The sequence below is a fragment of the Pleurodeles waltl genome, chromosome 1_2 (assembly GCF_031143425.1).
Source record: "Pleurodeles waltl isolate 20211129_DDA chromosome 1_2, aPleWal1.hap1.20221129, whole genome shotgun sequence".
NCBI classification, from domain to species: domain Eukaryota; kingdom Metazoa; phylum Chordata; class Amphibia; order Caudata; family Salamandridae; genus Pleurodeles; species Pleurodeles waltl.
The window spans coordinates 412,875,698-412,892,056 of NC_090437.1; the positions used below are offsets into that span (position 1 = coordinate 412,875,698).

A 16,359-nucleotide genomic window follows, 5' to 3' on the forward strand; every position below is an offset into this window, starting at 1 on the left:
TGTGATTCCCATTGTGTTCCAAACGATCGGTATTTTGGTCCCTCTCTGAGCTTTCAATTATTGCATCTAGATATATAACACAACAACTGACATTGCACCTCAAACCAGCAAGGACTATTGGCATTGTCAGTGGTGTCAGCTGTTTAAGAAATATAAGTTACAACAATTATATAATTGATACTGAAAATGTTTCAGTTCTGATAATATGAGACTATAAATTACACATTACTGAGACTGTGCAAGGAGTAGAAGTCAGAGTGTCTCAATCACTCCCATTATGTCCACTGTATGTTAGACATGATCACCCCTTTTCTCCCCATAGCTCATCCATCTGCATATCTTACACCTCATCTCTTTCTCTTCAGAACCCTCTTTTCACTCTCTCCTACATGTTCTTCTTCACGTCTCCTTTACTCAGTACCCGACAAACACACAAGGTGTCAACTCACTTGTAAGCACTTAATTTTCTTTTACTTCTGGCTTGTCATTATACCTACAACTTTGTACCTCCTACACACTTTTGCACAGAATCACAATTGCACCTGGAATACATGACCATTGCTGTGTCCGCTCTTCAGAGAGGACAAAGATTGAATATGCATGTATTTGGAACAACTTTTTGACCCAGTGACAGGCACTGGGGAAACACACTGATGTGAGACAACTCCAGTGCTGAATTGTGGCCCGTTATAAACACCTGGAGGTGATTCAGTTCAAATTATGCACTATGCAAATAGTAATATTTTGCACAACAAAAACATACAGAAACACAGCAGTCTAGAAATAGCCTCATGTACAAAGCGTTTTTGTCTTTGCAAATGGCCCAATTCTCTGAATCAGCCTGTTTGCGAACGCAGAACGGCTTTTTGAAATGTACAAAGCCCTATTTGTTATTCTTAAACCTATTACAGATCGCATATTGGGTTTGTGATTTGGTATTAGGAAGGGGTGTGTTTAGTGCGTCCCTTCTTAATACCGAATCGCAGTGGTATGTAAGAATGTTTTGTGACCGAAATGCAGTCGCCCAACATTCACATTTTGCCACCTACTTCAAGTAGATGGTTAGCCATTCACAAAGGGAAAGGGGTCCCTAGAGGGACCCCCTTTCCTTTGTGAAAGTTTGTAAAAACATTTTTTAAGAACGGGCAGTGGTCCAACAAACCACTGCCTGCTCCTAAAAAATGAAAAGAAAACTTTTCAATTTTATAAACACATCTCATTTTTGCTTAAGGAAAATGGGCTACATTAAAAAAAATGCTTTATTTGAAAGCTGTCACAGACATGGTGGTCTGCTGATCCAAGCAGCCCACCGTCCCTGTGATTTTTGCAATATCCAATGAGTCGCAAACCAAACCTACTTCATTATTATTTGTGAGGTAGGTCAATTTGTAATCCACTGGGAATCACAAAATGTTTTAAACATGCATTTGTACATGTGTCTTTGCGATTACCGAATAGTGGATCGCAAAAATGCACTATTTGGTAATCACAAACACTCACCAGTGTACATGTGGCCTTAACTCTTTTTGAGAAAGCAAGGTTAAGTAAAAAATGTAAAACATAAATAGGAACTAAACTGTTGACTGTGCTTACCTTAATGTTTTTTACATTCATTTTTAAGAAACAGATCAGTGTTTTGCCTCTAAAGTTAAGTGCATGAATACCGCGGCCTGTAGGAACTCGTTTCAATGTATGTTTTGAATTACTACCGGGGCTGAGTCCTGGGGGACCTAGCCCACTCAAAGGTCTGGGTGGGTCACAAGAGGTGCAAAGTAATGATGCCAAGGACCAAAAGTGCAAAGCCTTATAGCGACCAGGGCCTCCACTCATGACCTAAGATGGTACCAAAGATTCAGGAAAGAGCTAAAATCCTTATAGTCCAAATAAACCATTGACTGTGAATTTGTTGCACTAGACTAGTAATCCTTTTAATTAAGAAATATGCCTAATTTTGCACCATACAAGCAAGGAGCTATACGCCGATCTTTGCCTCTCGCTGCAGAACTCAACTTCCATATCTTCCGGCCCACTTACATCAGGCAACATGTAAGCACAGCGAAAGGCTATAAATAAACTAATGAAAAATCTACAGTGACTAAAAGATCTAAAATTCCGATAGTCGGTGTGAGACAATTTTGCACACAGGTGAGGAGCTACAGCACACATTCTATGCCTTCAAGGGACAACATGAAGTCAGTCGGGCTTGTGGATCAGTGATGCATGTATTTCCTAGCAAGAACTAAGATAGTAGTACCAAGTGCAGGGGGTTCCTCAGAGGAGACTGTTGTGAAATGAGAGTGGTCAGAGGATGCAGAGGTGGTCCGGTGCAGGACAATGAAGCTGCAAGGCAGGACAGCCGTGGGAACATCTTGCCTTCTAGAAAGTTATACTTTTAGGGTTCGTCTTCCTTACCTTAATTCTCATTAACTCACCTTCCATTCATGCATGTAGTGAACAAAAAACATTTATATTGCAAAATGTAGACTTTTGAGGTATGTTCAAGTCCGCTGTGTGGAAAGGCATAGTACATAATACTAAGCGGGTAACGTGGTTGGTGATCCGATTGGTAGGCGGGAGCAGTGCTGAAAACAGCTTACAGTTATTTTAATTTAGAACTAAAGGTGTGAGCTCGAAGACTCGCCTCTTCCTGCACCCAACAGGAACGACAAACAATCTAATTTCTTTGTGTCAGACTTTAACTTGCCTCTTTCTATTGCTTGCTCGTTGGCAGTCTCTACAGAGAGGCTGGTTATTATATAACCGTGGTTTTCTGGCCAGGAAATGCTAAGCAGATGTTTTATGCAGCAAAGATGGGTCATTGTTCAGGAATGGCAGCCGACAAATGTTAAATTTGTGCTACGCAGCCTCGGTGTGCTATAATGCCAATAGGACCATTTTAGCATGTATTATTTACGGTATACTGTAGCACCGAGACACACATAAGGATGGTATTGACATGACTTGCTGTATGACAACGAACACATGGGTGGAGGTATCCTGTACATTCATGATTTGCACGGTCCCCCAAGCAATCCTGATTGAAAACATGTCCGTCACCATGATCCCAATGTCCTCCTCATCCGTGGAAAGGTATCTGTTACTGTATCACTGTGTTCCGCAACCAGTTGTTGCTATAAATAGATTAAGCTGCAAGGATTTCAAAAAAATAACCTTTTAACGGCCGTGGAGTACGTTTTAGCTAGAGGAGTTTGATTTCACCTGTCCTATAAAAGGGGATACAAGGAGCGGGTCCCTACATTTTATTCAGGCCCTCTAGAATTATGCAGCAGGGAAGGGCCAAATTATGCTGCCGGGTTGAGTAAATTATGCAGAAAGGAAAGACAAATTATGTACCATAATGTGGCACATCTTGTGATAGTATTACTTCATTATTTTTACATTTTTACTCTTATTAAGACTATTTGAGCACTGGTTGCAGCTCATTAGTACCAGTTTAACAGCCAAATATAGAAATAAGCAACAGAAAGGTGACCAGTCAACCTTTGCAAAGGGCCTTCCACTGCACAGCAACACTGTGCTTTAGTACCTTTTGAACCACTTGAGCTAGAATCATTTTTTTGTTAAAATTTGCAGATTATGCAGCAGATGATGGATTATGTTTATGTGGCAAATGCAGTAAATCTACAGTTATGCAAAAACAAAAAACACCCCATACTTACAATTGCATAATTCCAGTGGCCCTGATTATATTTATCGTGCCTACATATGTGATGCAGCACAAATTCAATCAAGCCAGCATCAGTGCTGGGCCCTCTAGAGCATGTTATGATTCAGCCTGCCAGCAGGCTTCAAAATAGGCCAAGATAGGGGAAAATAGGGTGTTATAAAATATTTTTGAAAATCTGCATTCAGACTGTTCATAGTCAACACCCCTACCTCGTCTTTGACTCTTGTCTGTTGGGCCAGCCCTGCCTCCCGATGCCGCTAATTGACTGAGTTTGAACAATGTGGCTTAATTATGCTGGCCTCTGTGGGTCCTTGTAGTCCTTTATCCTGCTTTCAGGGGGCCCCTTGTGAATCTTCCTGGTTCAGTGCAGTTAACTTTGGGGTGCTGTGGCTCGAGTATGTGTGAGCCTCACCAAATGTGCCTTCGCCAGTTCTGCCCTCACTAGTGACCACAACAGGAAAACAGGAGAGCGGTACTGCTTCTATTCGATGAGACACTTACCTCTAGCTGAAGCAGGTTGTGCCAGTACACAAGGGCGGTTAACATTGCTGGGAAGTTAAACTATTTGAAGTGGTAAGGGAAGGGTATATCTTAAAAAATGGCAACATGTTTATCTAATTTAATAGCTGTCACATATAAAAGTTGCCCATAAAATCATATATTTTTCTTTTGGACAAGTGGTGGCCACATTCTTGTGTTCGATACAGGTATCATACTGTACCATTAGATCAAAGTTTATTTTTCTGTATTCCTGTTGCTTTCTTTAGTCAGTCATGTATTTTCTCTGTGGTGGTTTGCAGCTAATGACCATGAAGAGCTGGGGAGAGATGAGGCAGGAGGTGCAATTCCTAACGCACATAAACTCTTCGAGCACACCGACTGAGATATATCAAGCAGTGTCACGCATTGTGTGTGGCCACCCTGAAGGTGGGGGCCTCAAAATCAAATCCCTTAACTGGTATGAGGACAACAACTATAAGGCTCTGTTCAACACCGGCAATGGCACAGAAGACGATACCCAAGTGCTCTACGACAATTCTACCAGTAAGTGTCCGGGGCAGCAGGATGGCGTTAGAGGAGGTGGTATTCTTTGATAATGGTGGAGGAATTAATTTAAATCTTGGAATTAAAGATAATGCACATGGCATGTGGAACATTTGCTGCACATTGTCCTGTGTGGAGACCCCTTACTTCCTGTTGTGGCAGAGACCGATTCACAAAGCAAGAAAGGATGTTAGACACAGATGTATTCACATACTCACCCTCCTGCACATAAATACCTCTACTTTCTGCCCACACTCAATCAGCCCTCCAGACATTTGTTCTCCCCTTTTCCCAGTCCCACATATCCACTATAACTGCATCCTATTTGATATAATGCCTCCTCACCAGCAGCAACATTGTTCTTACCCATTAACTCAGTTTTTGCATCGAGTAGAGCAGTGGTTCCCAACCTTTTGACTTCTGTGGACCCCCATTTTATCAATACTGGAGCCCGGGGACCCCCACTGAATCATTATTGGAACACGGGGACCGCCGAGGAGTCATTACTGATAGCTGGGTCCTAATATTATTAAATGTTTTAAGCAGCTGCGGACCCCCTGAGGAGGATTCGCGGACCCCCAGGGGTCCCCGGCCCACAGGTTGGGAACCACTGATGTAGAGCCTTTCTGAATAGCAGCTGGTGTTTGTTCCTTACGACATGTTCTTTTTTGAGCCAAATCATGCAGCCTGGCTATAAATGTCATTGCCTCTGGCTTCCTGTTGGCTAGCACGACTTATAATGGATATTTATAATCTGTGATGAGTTGATGTCTTCTCTTCTGCCTGGACACCAAGTCTAGATTAGTGTGGAAGGTGGGTGGTGGGGTTGAACTGTTCAATTAGATACATGTGCTTGAACTTTAGGTGGACGGTTCACTCGGCACAGCTCCATTGGCTCCTTTTCTTCGCCCTTCTTCAACTTAAATGGCTAACTCCGGTCTGCAGCATGATGCTGGCGTTTAGTATATAGTCTCGCCAGTTACGCAGCTTCCTGCTGAATGTCAGTTCTGTGCTTGCGCACAGATTATCCCAGCTGCAACATCATGTTTGCTGTTCAGAGCTGCAGGGGAAAATCTTATTATCTAGGTTGATTTTTATTAAGTTATTTACTCACTCTAGCAGAGAGCATTGTAACCAAGTTGGGGGTTGGCCATCGGAGCCAGGTTGCTCACTTTGCAGAGGAACATTTGTGACATTTTGAGGACACAGGTATTATTAGAACCCTAAGCACTGCTGATTTATTTGGATATAAAACAGGAATTATATGTACCCCTAAAAAGACAACCCAGTGGTCAAATACTGTCTCATCTCCATTGCTAGAGAAATGCGCATTACAGGGGTGGAAAGAAGCCCTTCCCTTGTACATATACAACATTACATTTGTGACATATAGCCACCCTGTCTGTTCATTTGCCATTTAAGCTGTGGGCTACACTATGTGACTTTCCTGAAAATTGTGCTTTCTGTCCGTAGCACCTTATTGCAACGAGCTAATAAAGAATTTGGAGTCCAGCCCCTTCTCCCGCATGATCTGGACAGCTCTGAAACCTCTGCTCATTGGAAAGGTGCTCTATACGCCTGACACTCCGGCCACCAGACAACTCATGTCTGAGGTAAGCCACGGCGGACGCTTGAGATGTGCAGCCACTGAGGCATCTAGACGTTCTTCCTAAGGGGAAGTAATTTTTTGCACACAGAGAATGTAGAAGCAAGAGTCTGCTACTCTACAACATGTGACTCCAGCTGCTGATGTGACGACTGGAGTCATTGAGTTAATGCTTTACGCAGGACCGTGACTGTGTAATTCAAAACTAAATGCAGAATGAGTGTGGAAATGAATGCTTGTTTTGCAAAGAGATGATCTGATTGTCACTCATGCCCAGGCAATATATGAATCCACTCCTCTCCGGTATAGTTATTTACGTCTGTTCATTGGTCTCTTCCCCACATCTCCTGCGTTACCTATTTAAAGCAACGTTTCAAAACACATCATAGAGGGGCAGCGGTCACTGTTGAGGGCCAGGATATGCTCTGCTTCTAGAGTTTTCATTTTGCCAGATAGGCCTGCCCGCCTAAATGTTACATTAAATTACTAAATCTTGCTGCTGTGAACAAATATGGATGTTGAACCGATACCGGGTTGAAGTGATTGATTTAGAGACAAAAACAATACAAATGATGGTTAGATTACTTGCATTAATCTGACCTTCTGGTAATTATTCTGAGCCACATTCAGAACATTTTTTTGTATACTCTGCCATTATGAACATGGACCCTAAAAATAACAGTCCAGTAGGCCACATCCACTTCTTACAGGAATATAAGCAAACTCACACTTAATTTTGTCTTGCTGGGCCTTGCAGGTCCGCAGTATGACTAATATATGGCCATGCCCATCCTACATAAGTTTAGTCTCTGAGACAAACAACAAATTATGGGTGGATGGCTGGTAAGTACTCTGGGCCATATTCCAGTCCATCGTGTTATTGCTCACAGTGCCACTACAAATCAGGCCAACTATTTTCAAACCAGTGGTTCACATTAAGTCAGTCATTTCTATCCAGCAGGGTTTTGTACGTTTCCTTTGGATAATACCTTATTGAGTGTGTGGGGCATGGAGAGATGTTCTCCTGGTCAACTAGCAATACTTAGAAAAAGTTCCCCAAGTGTAGACAACTATGTGTCTTGTTTTTCAACGTATTTTATACATACATATATATTGAATGGGGAAGAATATTTGATACATCAGGCCTTACATGTGGTATCTCAGCTGCGCACGTAAGAACTGGTAATTGTTTTCCCTTACTGCTAGACCACACTTACCAAGTGCAATACGTTTTTCATCCCTCTTTTGATTTTTATACTTCGAATTGGACAAACAAAAAATTAACCACAACGGTGTCTTCCCATTAACTATCGGACCCACACGTGGTCTTTGCTGAATAATGTCCACCTTTGTGTCCCGGAGGAGCTACAAATGTTCTGTAAATGACAAGCCAACCACTGGAAAAAAAATCACAGCACTGGAGAACCCACATTCAAACATTATGAACATCCATTAAACAAAGTGCAGACATTAAGGGAGGGAGGATCCTGCCATTGACTAGAAAATAACTGTGATCGAGTAGGCAAAATGTTTTATAAGTAGCAGGAACTCTGCACGCTTTCTAGGAACGGCTTGCAGCTGGCTCTACAGTGAGAGAGGGCGCACAAAGAAAGCCTATTCACTGAGCTGGGACTTCCTAAACAGGGCGATTTGAAGTAGCCCATTTGTCCCTGAGCCTGGGCTGGTCCATTAAAGAAAGGTTAGCATGCATGTCTGTGTCTGGTACATTTGCGGTGTCCTGGGACAGGATTTGGGATTAGAACACTTTGCAGGGCCTTTGCAGATGAAGTGGCTTTCTCTAATATGGAGTTGTTTGTCTTTCACAACAGAGTTCATTTGACTACTGTAGTTGCAAAATAAGATGAAACCTCTGAACATCCATGTTTTCTCTTGCTTTCTAAATTGTATAACAGCCTCCTTCCTTTTCGCCCTCCCTTTCGTTTACTACCAGGTGAACAAGACATTCCAGGTGCTGGGTGTTTTTCGTGACCTTGGAGGGATGTGGGAAGAGATGAGACCCAAGGTGTGGAAGTTCTTTGAGAGCAGCCCAGAGATGGATCTGATCCGGGTCAGTATGTGCCATTAACATGCTTTTAAGTACCCCAAGAAAATGTATTTTACCACTAGAGTTGTCAGCATAAGTCCATGAAGGCTAGATCCATGCCACGTTTTCAGGATACCCAATTATATGTAAACGTTTTTCTACAGTTATTCTAAAAATCTGTTGTTGATCTGGGCCTCGCTATGGCCCTCTTCTGGATGTCTGCATTACAAGATATTTTGTACACACTGTGTTGTTGTTTGTGATTTCTGATTGAACTTGATGCGTTTCTCTAACTGTATTTTCCTGCCTCTGTTGCGTTGTAGTGGCCATGCCCCCACTCTAGCAAAAGTGGAGCTGTACCTTGCTTCACAGTGACATCAAACAGGCCAATTTCAGTGCCTTTATCTTCCTGTTGTGTTATAATGCAGAGTCTCTGTCTTTGGGTGCGAAAGGTGGAAAAAGGAGCAACAATGTTTATGAATCTTCTTGTAACAGCTGTTGCGGTGTTAATAGTTTACTAGAAGGAATCTTCGCAAAAAGACATTAGATCTCCTAATTGCCTTTTCTGGATAGACATTCTCTATTTTGAGAAGTACAATTCACATTTTTTGTCTTCTTTTCTGTAGTTCTTAACATCTTTTTTGACTCGTGCATTTCAGTGAATTATATGTGACCACAGTGACTCCTCTGAGTTGCTACCCTTTTTCAGTCTTAAACGGGTAGGGTGTGGTGAGAGGAAGCGACTGCTTTTGAAAATCCACAATTTACTCACATTTTTCAAAGCATGATATTGGTGACAATGCAATGTAAGATGTTCCAACTTACAACAGCAACTGAAAGATGCAGCACTAAGGTCTGGTTGCTCGATCTCGCCTTGTTGGCAGAACACCATGTTCTAAATCATTGCTGTAAGGAGTGTTCTTACAGATGGTTCAAGTGAAGTGAACTAAGACCACACCACCCAGAATGTGTAAGGATGTCAAAGCCCAAGATTGATGACGTGATGTCTTGATGCCAGAGTATTCTGGCAACCTTGCATTAGTGGAGTGAAGCTACTGAAATCACAGCCGGGCTGGTAGCTTTTGGAGGGGCTATCTCCAATTTCCCTCAAGTCTGCTGCCTTCACAGGCTTCCACATTTCACCGTGCAATTTCAGCCTGTAGCCCAATGTTTCTTTGGTGCATAAGAAATAGGACGGGATGTTTTCTGAGACTCCACCTTGGTGTAATGTGTGTTCTGTGTCCCGCTTCTGGCTGCGCGTCTGAGTCCCACGGTGTAGAAAGGCGAGTCCACACTGTGCCTTGCTGTGGGGATATGATGCTGGTATGATTGTGCAATGTTCTCTTTGGTCTAATGCTGAGTACAGGCTACAGAGAAGAGTTCTGCAAATGGAAACCAGATGTCCGTTGTGCCGCGGCCATGGCTGATGGGATGCTCTCCAGTGCATAAATGAAATGCAGAGCTCTAAGCAATGGTGTGTGTGGCAGGGGAGCACCACAGTCAGAGGAGAACACATTACCATGATTACAAACTTGTGTGATTACTCAGTTAATGTTAACGGGTCGTAGCTATAGCTTTTTCCGGTGCGTTGCAATAAACATTTCTTTTGTTTTAACATACTTGGAAATCAGGGTGGAAAAATGAGTCATTTACTCCGTGAGGCACTCACTTTTCCTGCCATGTACCAGTTCGGTTTGTTGTAGGTTCCTCAGCCTCGCCATCTTGCATTAACACCACATCCCTCCCGACATCCTTTTCTTTGTTGTCTCTGTTTTTTATCCCTCCACCTTTCACACCTGTATATTCCCTTACTAAAAAGCTTCAGGGTGCAGAAGCTTTAGGGTTGTGAAAGAGAGAGGTTGTCTTTCTGCTGCAGTCAACAGTAGGTGTATTTTTCCTTATTTGTCTACCACAAAATGGAAAATGCTAAATACATTTTTAAATGCTGTTCCTGTGTTCTGTGCCATCTCTGCCCTTATATGCCCTCTTGAGCTTCCCTTATGTGGATATCTACTGTTGAAAAATAAGAATGTATCATAAGCCACTCAAATATGAATTGAAATACTTTGAATCAGTGCATTCATTGTGTGTAATCCAGAGGCCTGTGTTCTGGACACAGATATTTTAGTGTCTCCAATGAATGGTCCGATCTGCATCACTCAGAGCGCAGGTCTTCCTCCCACAGTTCGAACCACGTTCATTGTAGAGTCAGAGACGGGTAAGTTTCCTGACTTGTACCACTTCGTCTGTCGCCTCCATAACAATCCTTATCAAACTGTCCTTAGTCACTATGGCCCGTATTTATACTTTTTTTGCGCCGCATTTGCGTCGTTGTTTGACGCAAAAACGGCGCAAACTTGCAAAATACCATTGTATTTTGTAGGTTTGCTCCGTTTTGCGTCAAAAAGCGGCGCAAATGCGGCGCTAAAAAAAGTATAAATACGGGCCTATATATGTCCAAAGTGCACGGAAAAAGCAGCCACTTGTGGCAGGCGTGTCGGACCTGATCTCTGGCATCGTCCAGCCGTCTCGATGGTGTTCATTTCTGCCCCCCTGAATGCTGCGTGTCAATATATTTGTGATGGGGGTTCAGACCCGGCCACGCGGCGCTTCTCATCCCGCTGGCGGGAAATAGAATCTGAAGATGGTGCCTTTGTTGTGTTGAATGGTTGGGTTAAGGTCATCCTTAGTCATAACTTATATAACTCAGCCTGTTGTTGATGTCTCAAAAACATATATTTAAATGCCGTTTTGAGTCGAACCACTTAGACCCGTATTTATACTCCGTTTGCGCCGAATTAGCGTCGTTTTTTTCGACGCAAATTCGGCGCAAAACTAACGCCATATTTATACTTTGGCGTTAGACGCGTCTAGCGCCAAAGTATGGGCAAATAGCGTCATTTTTTTGCGTGAACGCCTTCCTTGCGTTAATGAGATGCAAGGAAGGCGTTCCCGTCTAAAAAAATGACGGCGAAGCAAATGCGTCGTATTTATACTCCCGGGCAAAAATCACGCCCGGGAGGTGGCGGGTCAAAAAACCCCGCATTTGCGCCACTATTTAACGCCTGGGTCAGGGTAGGCGTTAAGGGGCCTGTGGGCTCAAAATGAGCCCACAGGTGCCCTCCCCTGCCCCCAGGGACCCCCCCTGCCACCCCTGCCCACCCCAGGAGGACACCCAAGGATGGAGGGACCCACCCCAGGGACATTCAGGTAAGTTCAGGTAAGTATAATTTTTTATATTTTTTAATTTTTTTTGGGTGGCATAGGGGGGCCTTATTTGTGCCCCCCTACATGCCACTATGCCCAATGACCATGCCCAGGGGACATAAGTCCCCTGGGCATGGCCATTGGGCAAGGGGGCATGACTCCTGTCTTTACTAAGACAGGAGTCATTTAAATGGCGTCTGGGTGTCGAAAATAATGGCGCAAATCGGGTTGAGGCGATTTTTTTGCCTCAACCTGACTTGCCCCATTTTAAGACGCCCTAACGCCATTTTCCCCCTACGCCGGCGCTGCCTGGTCTACGTGGTTTTTTTCCACGCACACCAGGCAGCGCCGGTCTGCTAGCGCCTGCTAACGCCATTCCATAAATACGGCGCCCGCATGGCGCTTCAGAATGGCGTTAGACGGCGCTAAATTTTTTGACGCTAAACTGCGTTAGCGCAGTTTAGCGTCAAAAAGTATAAATATGGGCCTTAGTGCGCACTCCATGCATAGCACGTGTCTCAAACGTATTCTCAAGGTGCAAAACTGTTGTTACAGATAAATAACATGTCTACATATCCCTAAGCGCAATGCAAGTGTAACCATAGTCTGCTTAAGGCGGCCAAACCTCACTGTTAGTCGAAGGTGGCGCAGCCCCTAATAGATTTATTAATGCAGGATGAAAGGACTGAACGCCGCACTCAAGGTGGGACCTTGCAGCCAAAATCTTCTTGGCTGAGGGCCTCCCACCTCCATTTAAAGCTCACGCAACAAGCAGAGGACCTACGGCCCATCGCTCACAAATAAAGATCTATGGCCCTCATTCTGACCTTGGCGGTCTTTTCGCAAGACCGCCGAGTTACCGCCGCGGTGAAGACCGCCGACCGCGGCGGTATGCCGCTGTGCGCATTCTGACCGCTGGGAGCGTTCCGCCGGAAAACCGCCAGCAGCCACACTGGCGGTCGGCGGGAAAGTGGAGACTGGTCAACCTCCACCGCCACGCCAGCAGAACACCGCCCACAGAATTACGACCCACATTTCTGTGTGGCGGTCTTCTGTTGGCGGTCTTCTGTTGGCGGTCACCTCCCCATGGCTCCCGTCGCCTCCCGGAGGACCAACGCACAAGGTAAGTTGACCGTCCGTGAGGGGAGGGGGTGGGGGGGTGTTGTGTGATGTGGGCGTGCATGGGGGTGTGCGTGTGAGTGTGTAGAGGGGGTGTGTGAGTGCGTGTATGCGGGCGGGGGGTGCTGCTGTGTCTATGGGTAATGTGTGCTGTTCGGCAGGTGCGCATGTCTGCATGTATGTGTGCGGGTATGTGTCCCCGTTGTGTATGTGTGTGTAGGGGGTGTGTATGTGCATGTTGGGGGTGTGTGCATGTCGGGGTGCATGTATGTGCATGTCGGGGTGGGGGTGGGGAGGGGGTTCGTACCACCTCTGGGGGGTGGCAGGGGGGTGGAGGGTGTGGGGGGAGGACTCGGGTGGGTAGTGGGGGGTGGGGGAGACCCCTATCAGTGCCAGGGAAGGAATTCCCTGGCCCCGATAGTGCTTACCGCCATGGTTCGCACGGCGGTTCCCGCCCGCAAGAAACCGCGGCGGTAGGCAGGGTCATAATACCCTTGGCGGTCTTGGGACGACCGCCGGGCCGGAGTGCGCAAACTCCAGCCCCGCGGTCATGACCGCCGCGGCGGTCGGAGTGGAGAAGTGGCGGTCGGTCGCGGCGGGGACCGCCGCGGTCAGAATGCCATTTTTAATACCGCCGGTCTGTTCGCGGTCCGACCGCCGTCTCTCCGCCGACCGCCAGGGTCAGAATGAGGGCCTATATGTTTGTATGCTGCCCAAACTGCCTCCCGGCGACAGTGATTGAGCGAGCCCTCTTCTGGCCTCTTACTGGCTGACAAAAAGTGAGAAACAGGAAACCCCGGATCTCCCAAAAACATACGCCACAGGGCCTTGTAGCGGTACTTATCACCTCTAGGGGCATCTCAAATGAAAAATAGCAGAAAGTGAGGGGTAAGGTTCACGTGCGAACCAAAGCAGTTTGACGGACTAAAAATAGGGGGCAGGAGGGTGTTCTGTGTTTAAATGCAGGATACCAAAAATGTATTTCGGATAAAAATATTTTGAAAAGAAAAATCATGAATCGATCTCCTACAGGAAGCTTCAGAAAGCACGCTGACGAGAAAGACGAGTGCTCTATTCTTTCTTAAGCAATGCTGCCACCTAGTGGCCACCGACATATTCTGCAGAAGGATTTCCCAATTTGCTCCTGAAGAGTTTTTTTTTCATCATTTGAGCTGGATACTTGCATGGTCTACGGTTCTGTGTCAAAGAACAGTTTTGTTTTGTTGTTTCATCCAGTCTAACTGCAGTGAGCCGGCCGCACGTGGCACGACCCGAACTGGGCGTTGCCGTTTTCCTCATTCAGCGATCTGCCACTCTTTTATTGCACTGGTCTTCTTCAGAGAAACGTGAGTCGTATGTGAGCGCTCACCTCAAAAATGAATGCTGGATCAGCACTGCAGGACAGCTGTGTCCCAGCTCCTGGCCATTTTATATGTCTGTTTAACATGCGAAAACAGGCGTGAATCATGCTCGCACAGTTTTTTTGTTAATCCATGTGAGTTTGGTAAAGTGGAACCAGTGAGTCTGGTAGTATGTAGAGTATTATATGTACCCGGACTAAAGAAAGATTTGTGATGCCATATCAAAGGCAGGATGCGCCCTGTGCAAATGTCAAGAACATAACACAAGCTAAGCGGCCAGTGTTACTGATCTTCCACTCTTAGGTGAGCTGGTCCTTAATGGTGAAATAAACATTTCCTGCTGAAGGTACGACTGCCCCTTGACACACACTTGCCAAAGAAACACGTTTCTCGCGTGGAGCATTTTAAGTGCAAATAATTGGATACTTTTATTCCTTCTTTGGCACACAATGGACTCCGTGCTTGGTCTTGAGTTGAAGCATTCACGAACATCAACTATCTGCAGTGACAGAGGCTGTTGTTCCTGTGTAGAGAAGTTGTGGTGGAGTGACCTCATCTCAACCTCTGTGGTGGTCGTTAATACAGAAGAGAAAATGCAAATCCAGAGTCAAATGCTTTGTAGGCAGGGTGGACAATGTCCCGGGACCACCACTGAGCAGTACCGAATCTCTTGCTGTGGCTTTTTTATAAATAATATTTCGTTCCGCACAGACATCAACATATGTTAAAATGGAACCAGAACCCAAAAGAAAACGTTTTTGGTTGATACATTTTCAAGTGCGAAAAGTGAATGAAAATCCCCTGTCTGTCTTTTTTTTCATAAGGATCAAGGCTACTGGAATTATGCAGCAATGAAGGGTTAAATTAGGTGGAAGAAAAAGCAAATTATGCAGCATTATGCAGCACGTTATGTGCTAGTATTATGTCATTGTTTTGTCATGTTTACACGTTAACTATGTCTGGATAAAGATTTGACCTTATTACGACCAGTTTAACATCCAAATATAACAACAAGCAATTCAAAGATGACCAAGCAACCTTTGCGTAAGATCTTCCACTGTGTGGGAACATGAGTCACCATGTTTTTTGTAATTTTTAATCTGTTGGAGCTAGGAACATTTTTTTGTTAGTGTCTGCAGATTATGCAACCAATATTATATAGCAAATGCACCGAATCCATAATTATGTGGAAAATGCTGTGGCTGTAGAATTACATGATTCCAGTGGTCCTGCTTAAGACCTGTAAAGTTTGGTGGTCGGTATGGGTCAAATGAGCCAGGTCGATGTTATCTGGAGTCATATTGACTACTTCAGTGGTAGACATCCAAAGTAAAACCTTGTTTAGTTTTTTAAAACATTTTTCGGAACCAAGCACAGATCAAGGCAAAATGGCCACACGCTACAAAACTAACGTTACAGGTAAGATACTAGATTGTTTGGTCTTTAATGGACATCGACAGATTTGTGAAGAAAGACCCAATATCAAACGTTTATCTGAGCTTGCTTTGCTGGATTCTCTGTAGTACTTCTTGTTGTGGTGTCAAATATATATTGTTAGTGGATGGAAAACCACTATCATCTCAGTCAAGCAATCAGTATGTGAAACTTTATCAACTACGCTTTGACCATTTATTGTCCGCTACTATGTTCCTCCACAGACGCTGCTGAAGAACAAGGACAGCAGTGGCCTCTGGGATGACTATGCCAACTCCTCTGATTGGAAAGTTGAGGATGTTTCCAGGTTCCTGGCAAAAGACCCTGAAGACATCGTGCCTGCTGATGGCTCTACGTACACCTGGAGAGAGGCATTAAATGAGACCGACCGTTTTATCTTGACAGTGTCGCGGTTCATGGAGGTGAGTTGGTGCTTCATGGGAACAAGCCTCTACATTGTCTCTCTGTGCTTATGTCATTATTGTTTACTGAGTGTGCATCTCCAGCTTTGGATCTTTTGTAGTTTCCTTATTTGTAACATTCCCTCCTGTGGCTTAGAATGACATGTTTGAAGCATGTGCAGCCAAGCATACATCTGCAAGTGTGTGCTGAAGCCTCTCTATCTTTCTGCCCTGCTAGGAAAGCCAGTTCTCAAATGCATTTTTGGGTCCTTTTTCTGATGCAGTTTCTGAATTTTGCTTTTTTTGTTTTAAACACTTAGTCCCTCATAATAACCCTGGCGGTCATTTGACCGCCAGGGTTAGTGTGTTGGTATTACCGCCAACAGGTTTGCTGTACATACCGCCACATAATGAGTGTGCCACATCTTCATTCAGGTATGAGCCGCCAGGCCGGA

The 16,359-nt window shown here is 44.7% G+C and overlaps 1 protein-coding gene across 2 annotated transcripts in view; it reads left to right on the top strand.

Moving 5' to 3' along the window:
* ABCA1 (ATP binding cassette subfamily A member 1) overlaps window positions 1-16,359 on the top strand; it is a 176,342-nt gene that overhangs the window by 78,460 nt on the left and 81,523 nt on the right. For both annotated transcript variants that reach the window (XM_069240375.1, XM_069240383.1), the window contains exons 9-12: window positions 4,489-4,732; window positions 6,206-6,345; window positions 8,290-8,406; window positions 15,728-15,925. In XM_069240375.1, coding sequence (XP_069096476.1) covers window positions 4,489-4,732; window positions 6,206-6,345; window positions 8,290-8,406; window positions 15,728-15,925 — 699 coding nt within the window. The remainder of the gene's footprint in view (window positions 1-4,488; window positions 4,733-6,205; window positions 6,346-8,289; window positions 8,407-15,727; window positions 15,926-16,359) is intronic.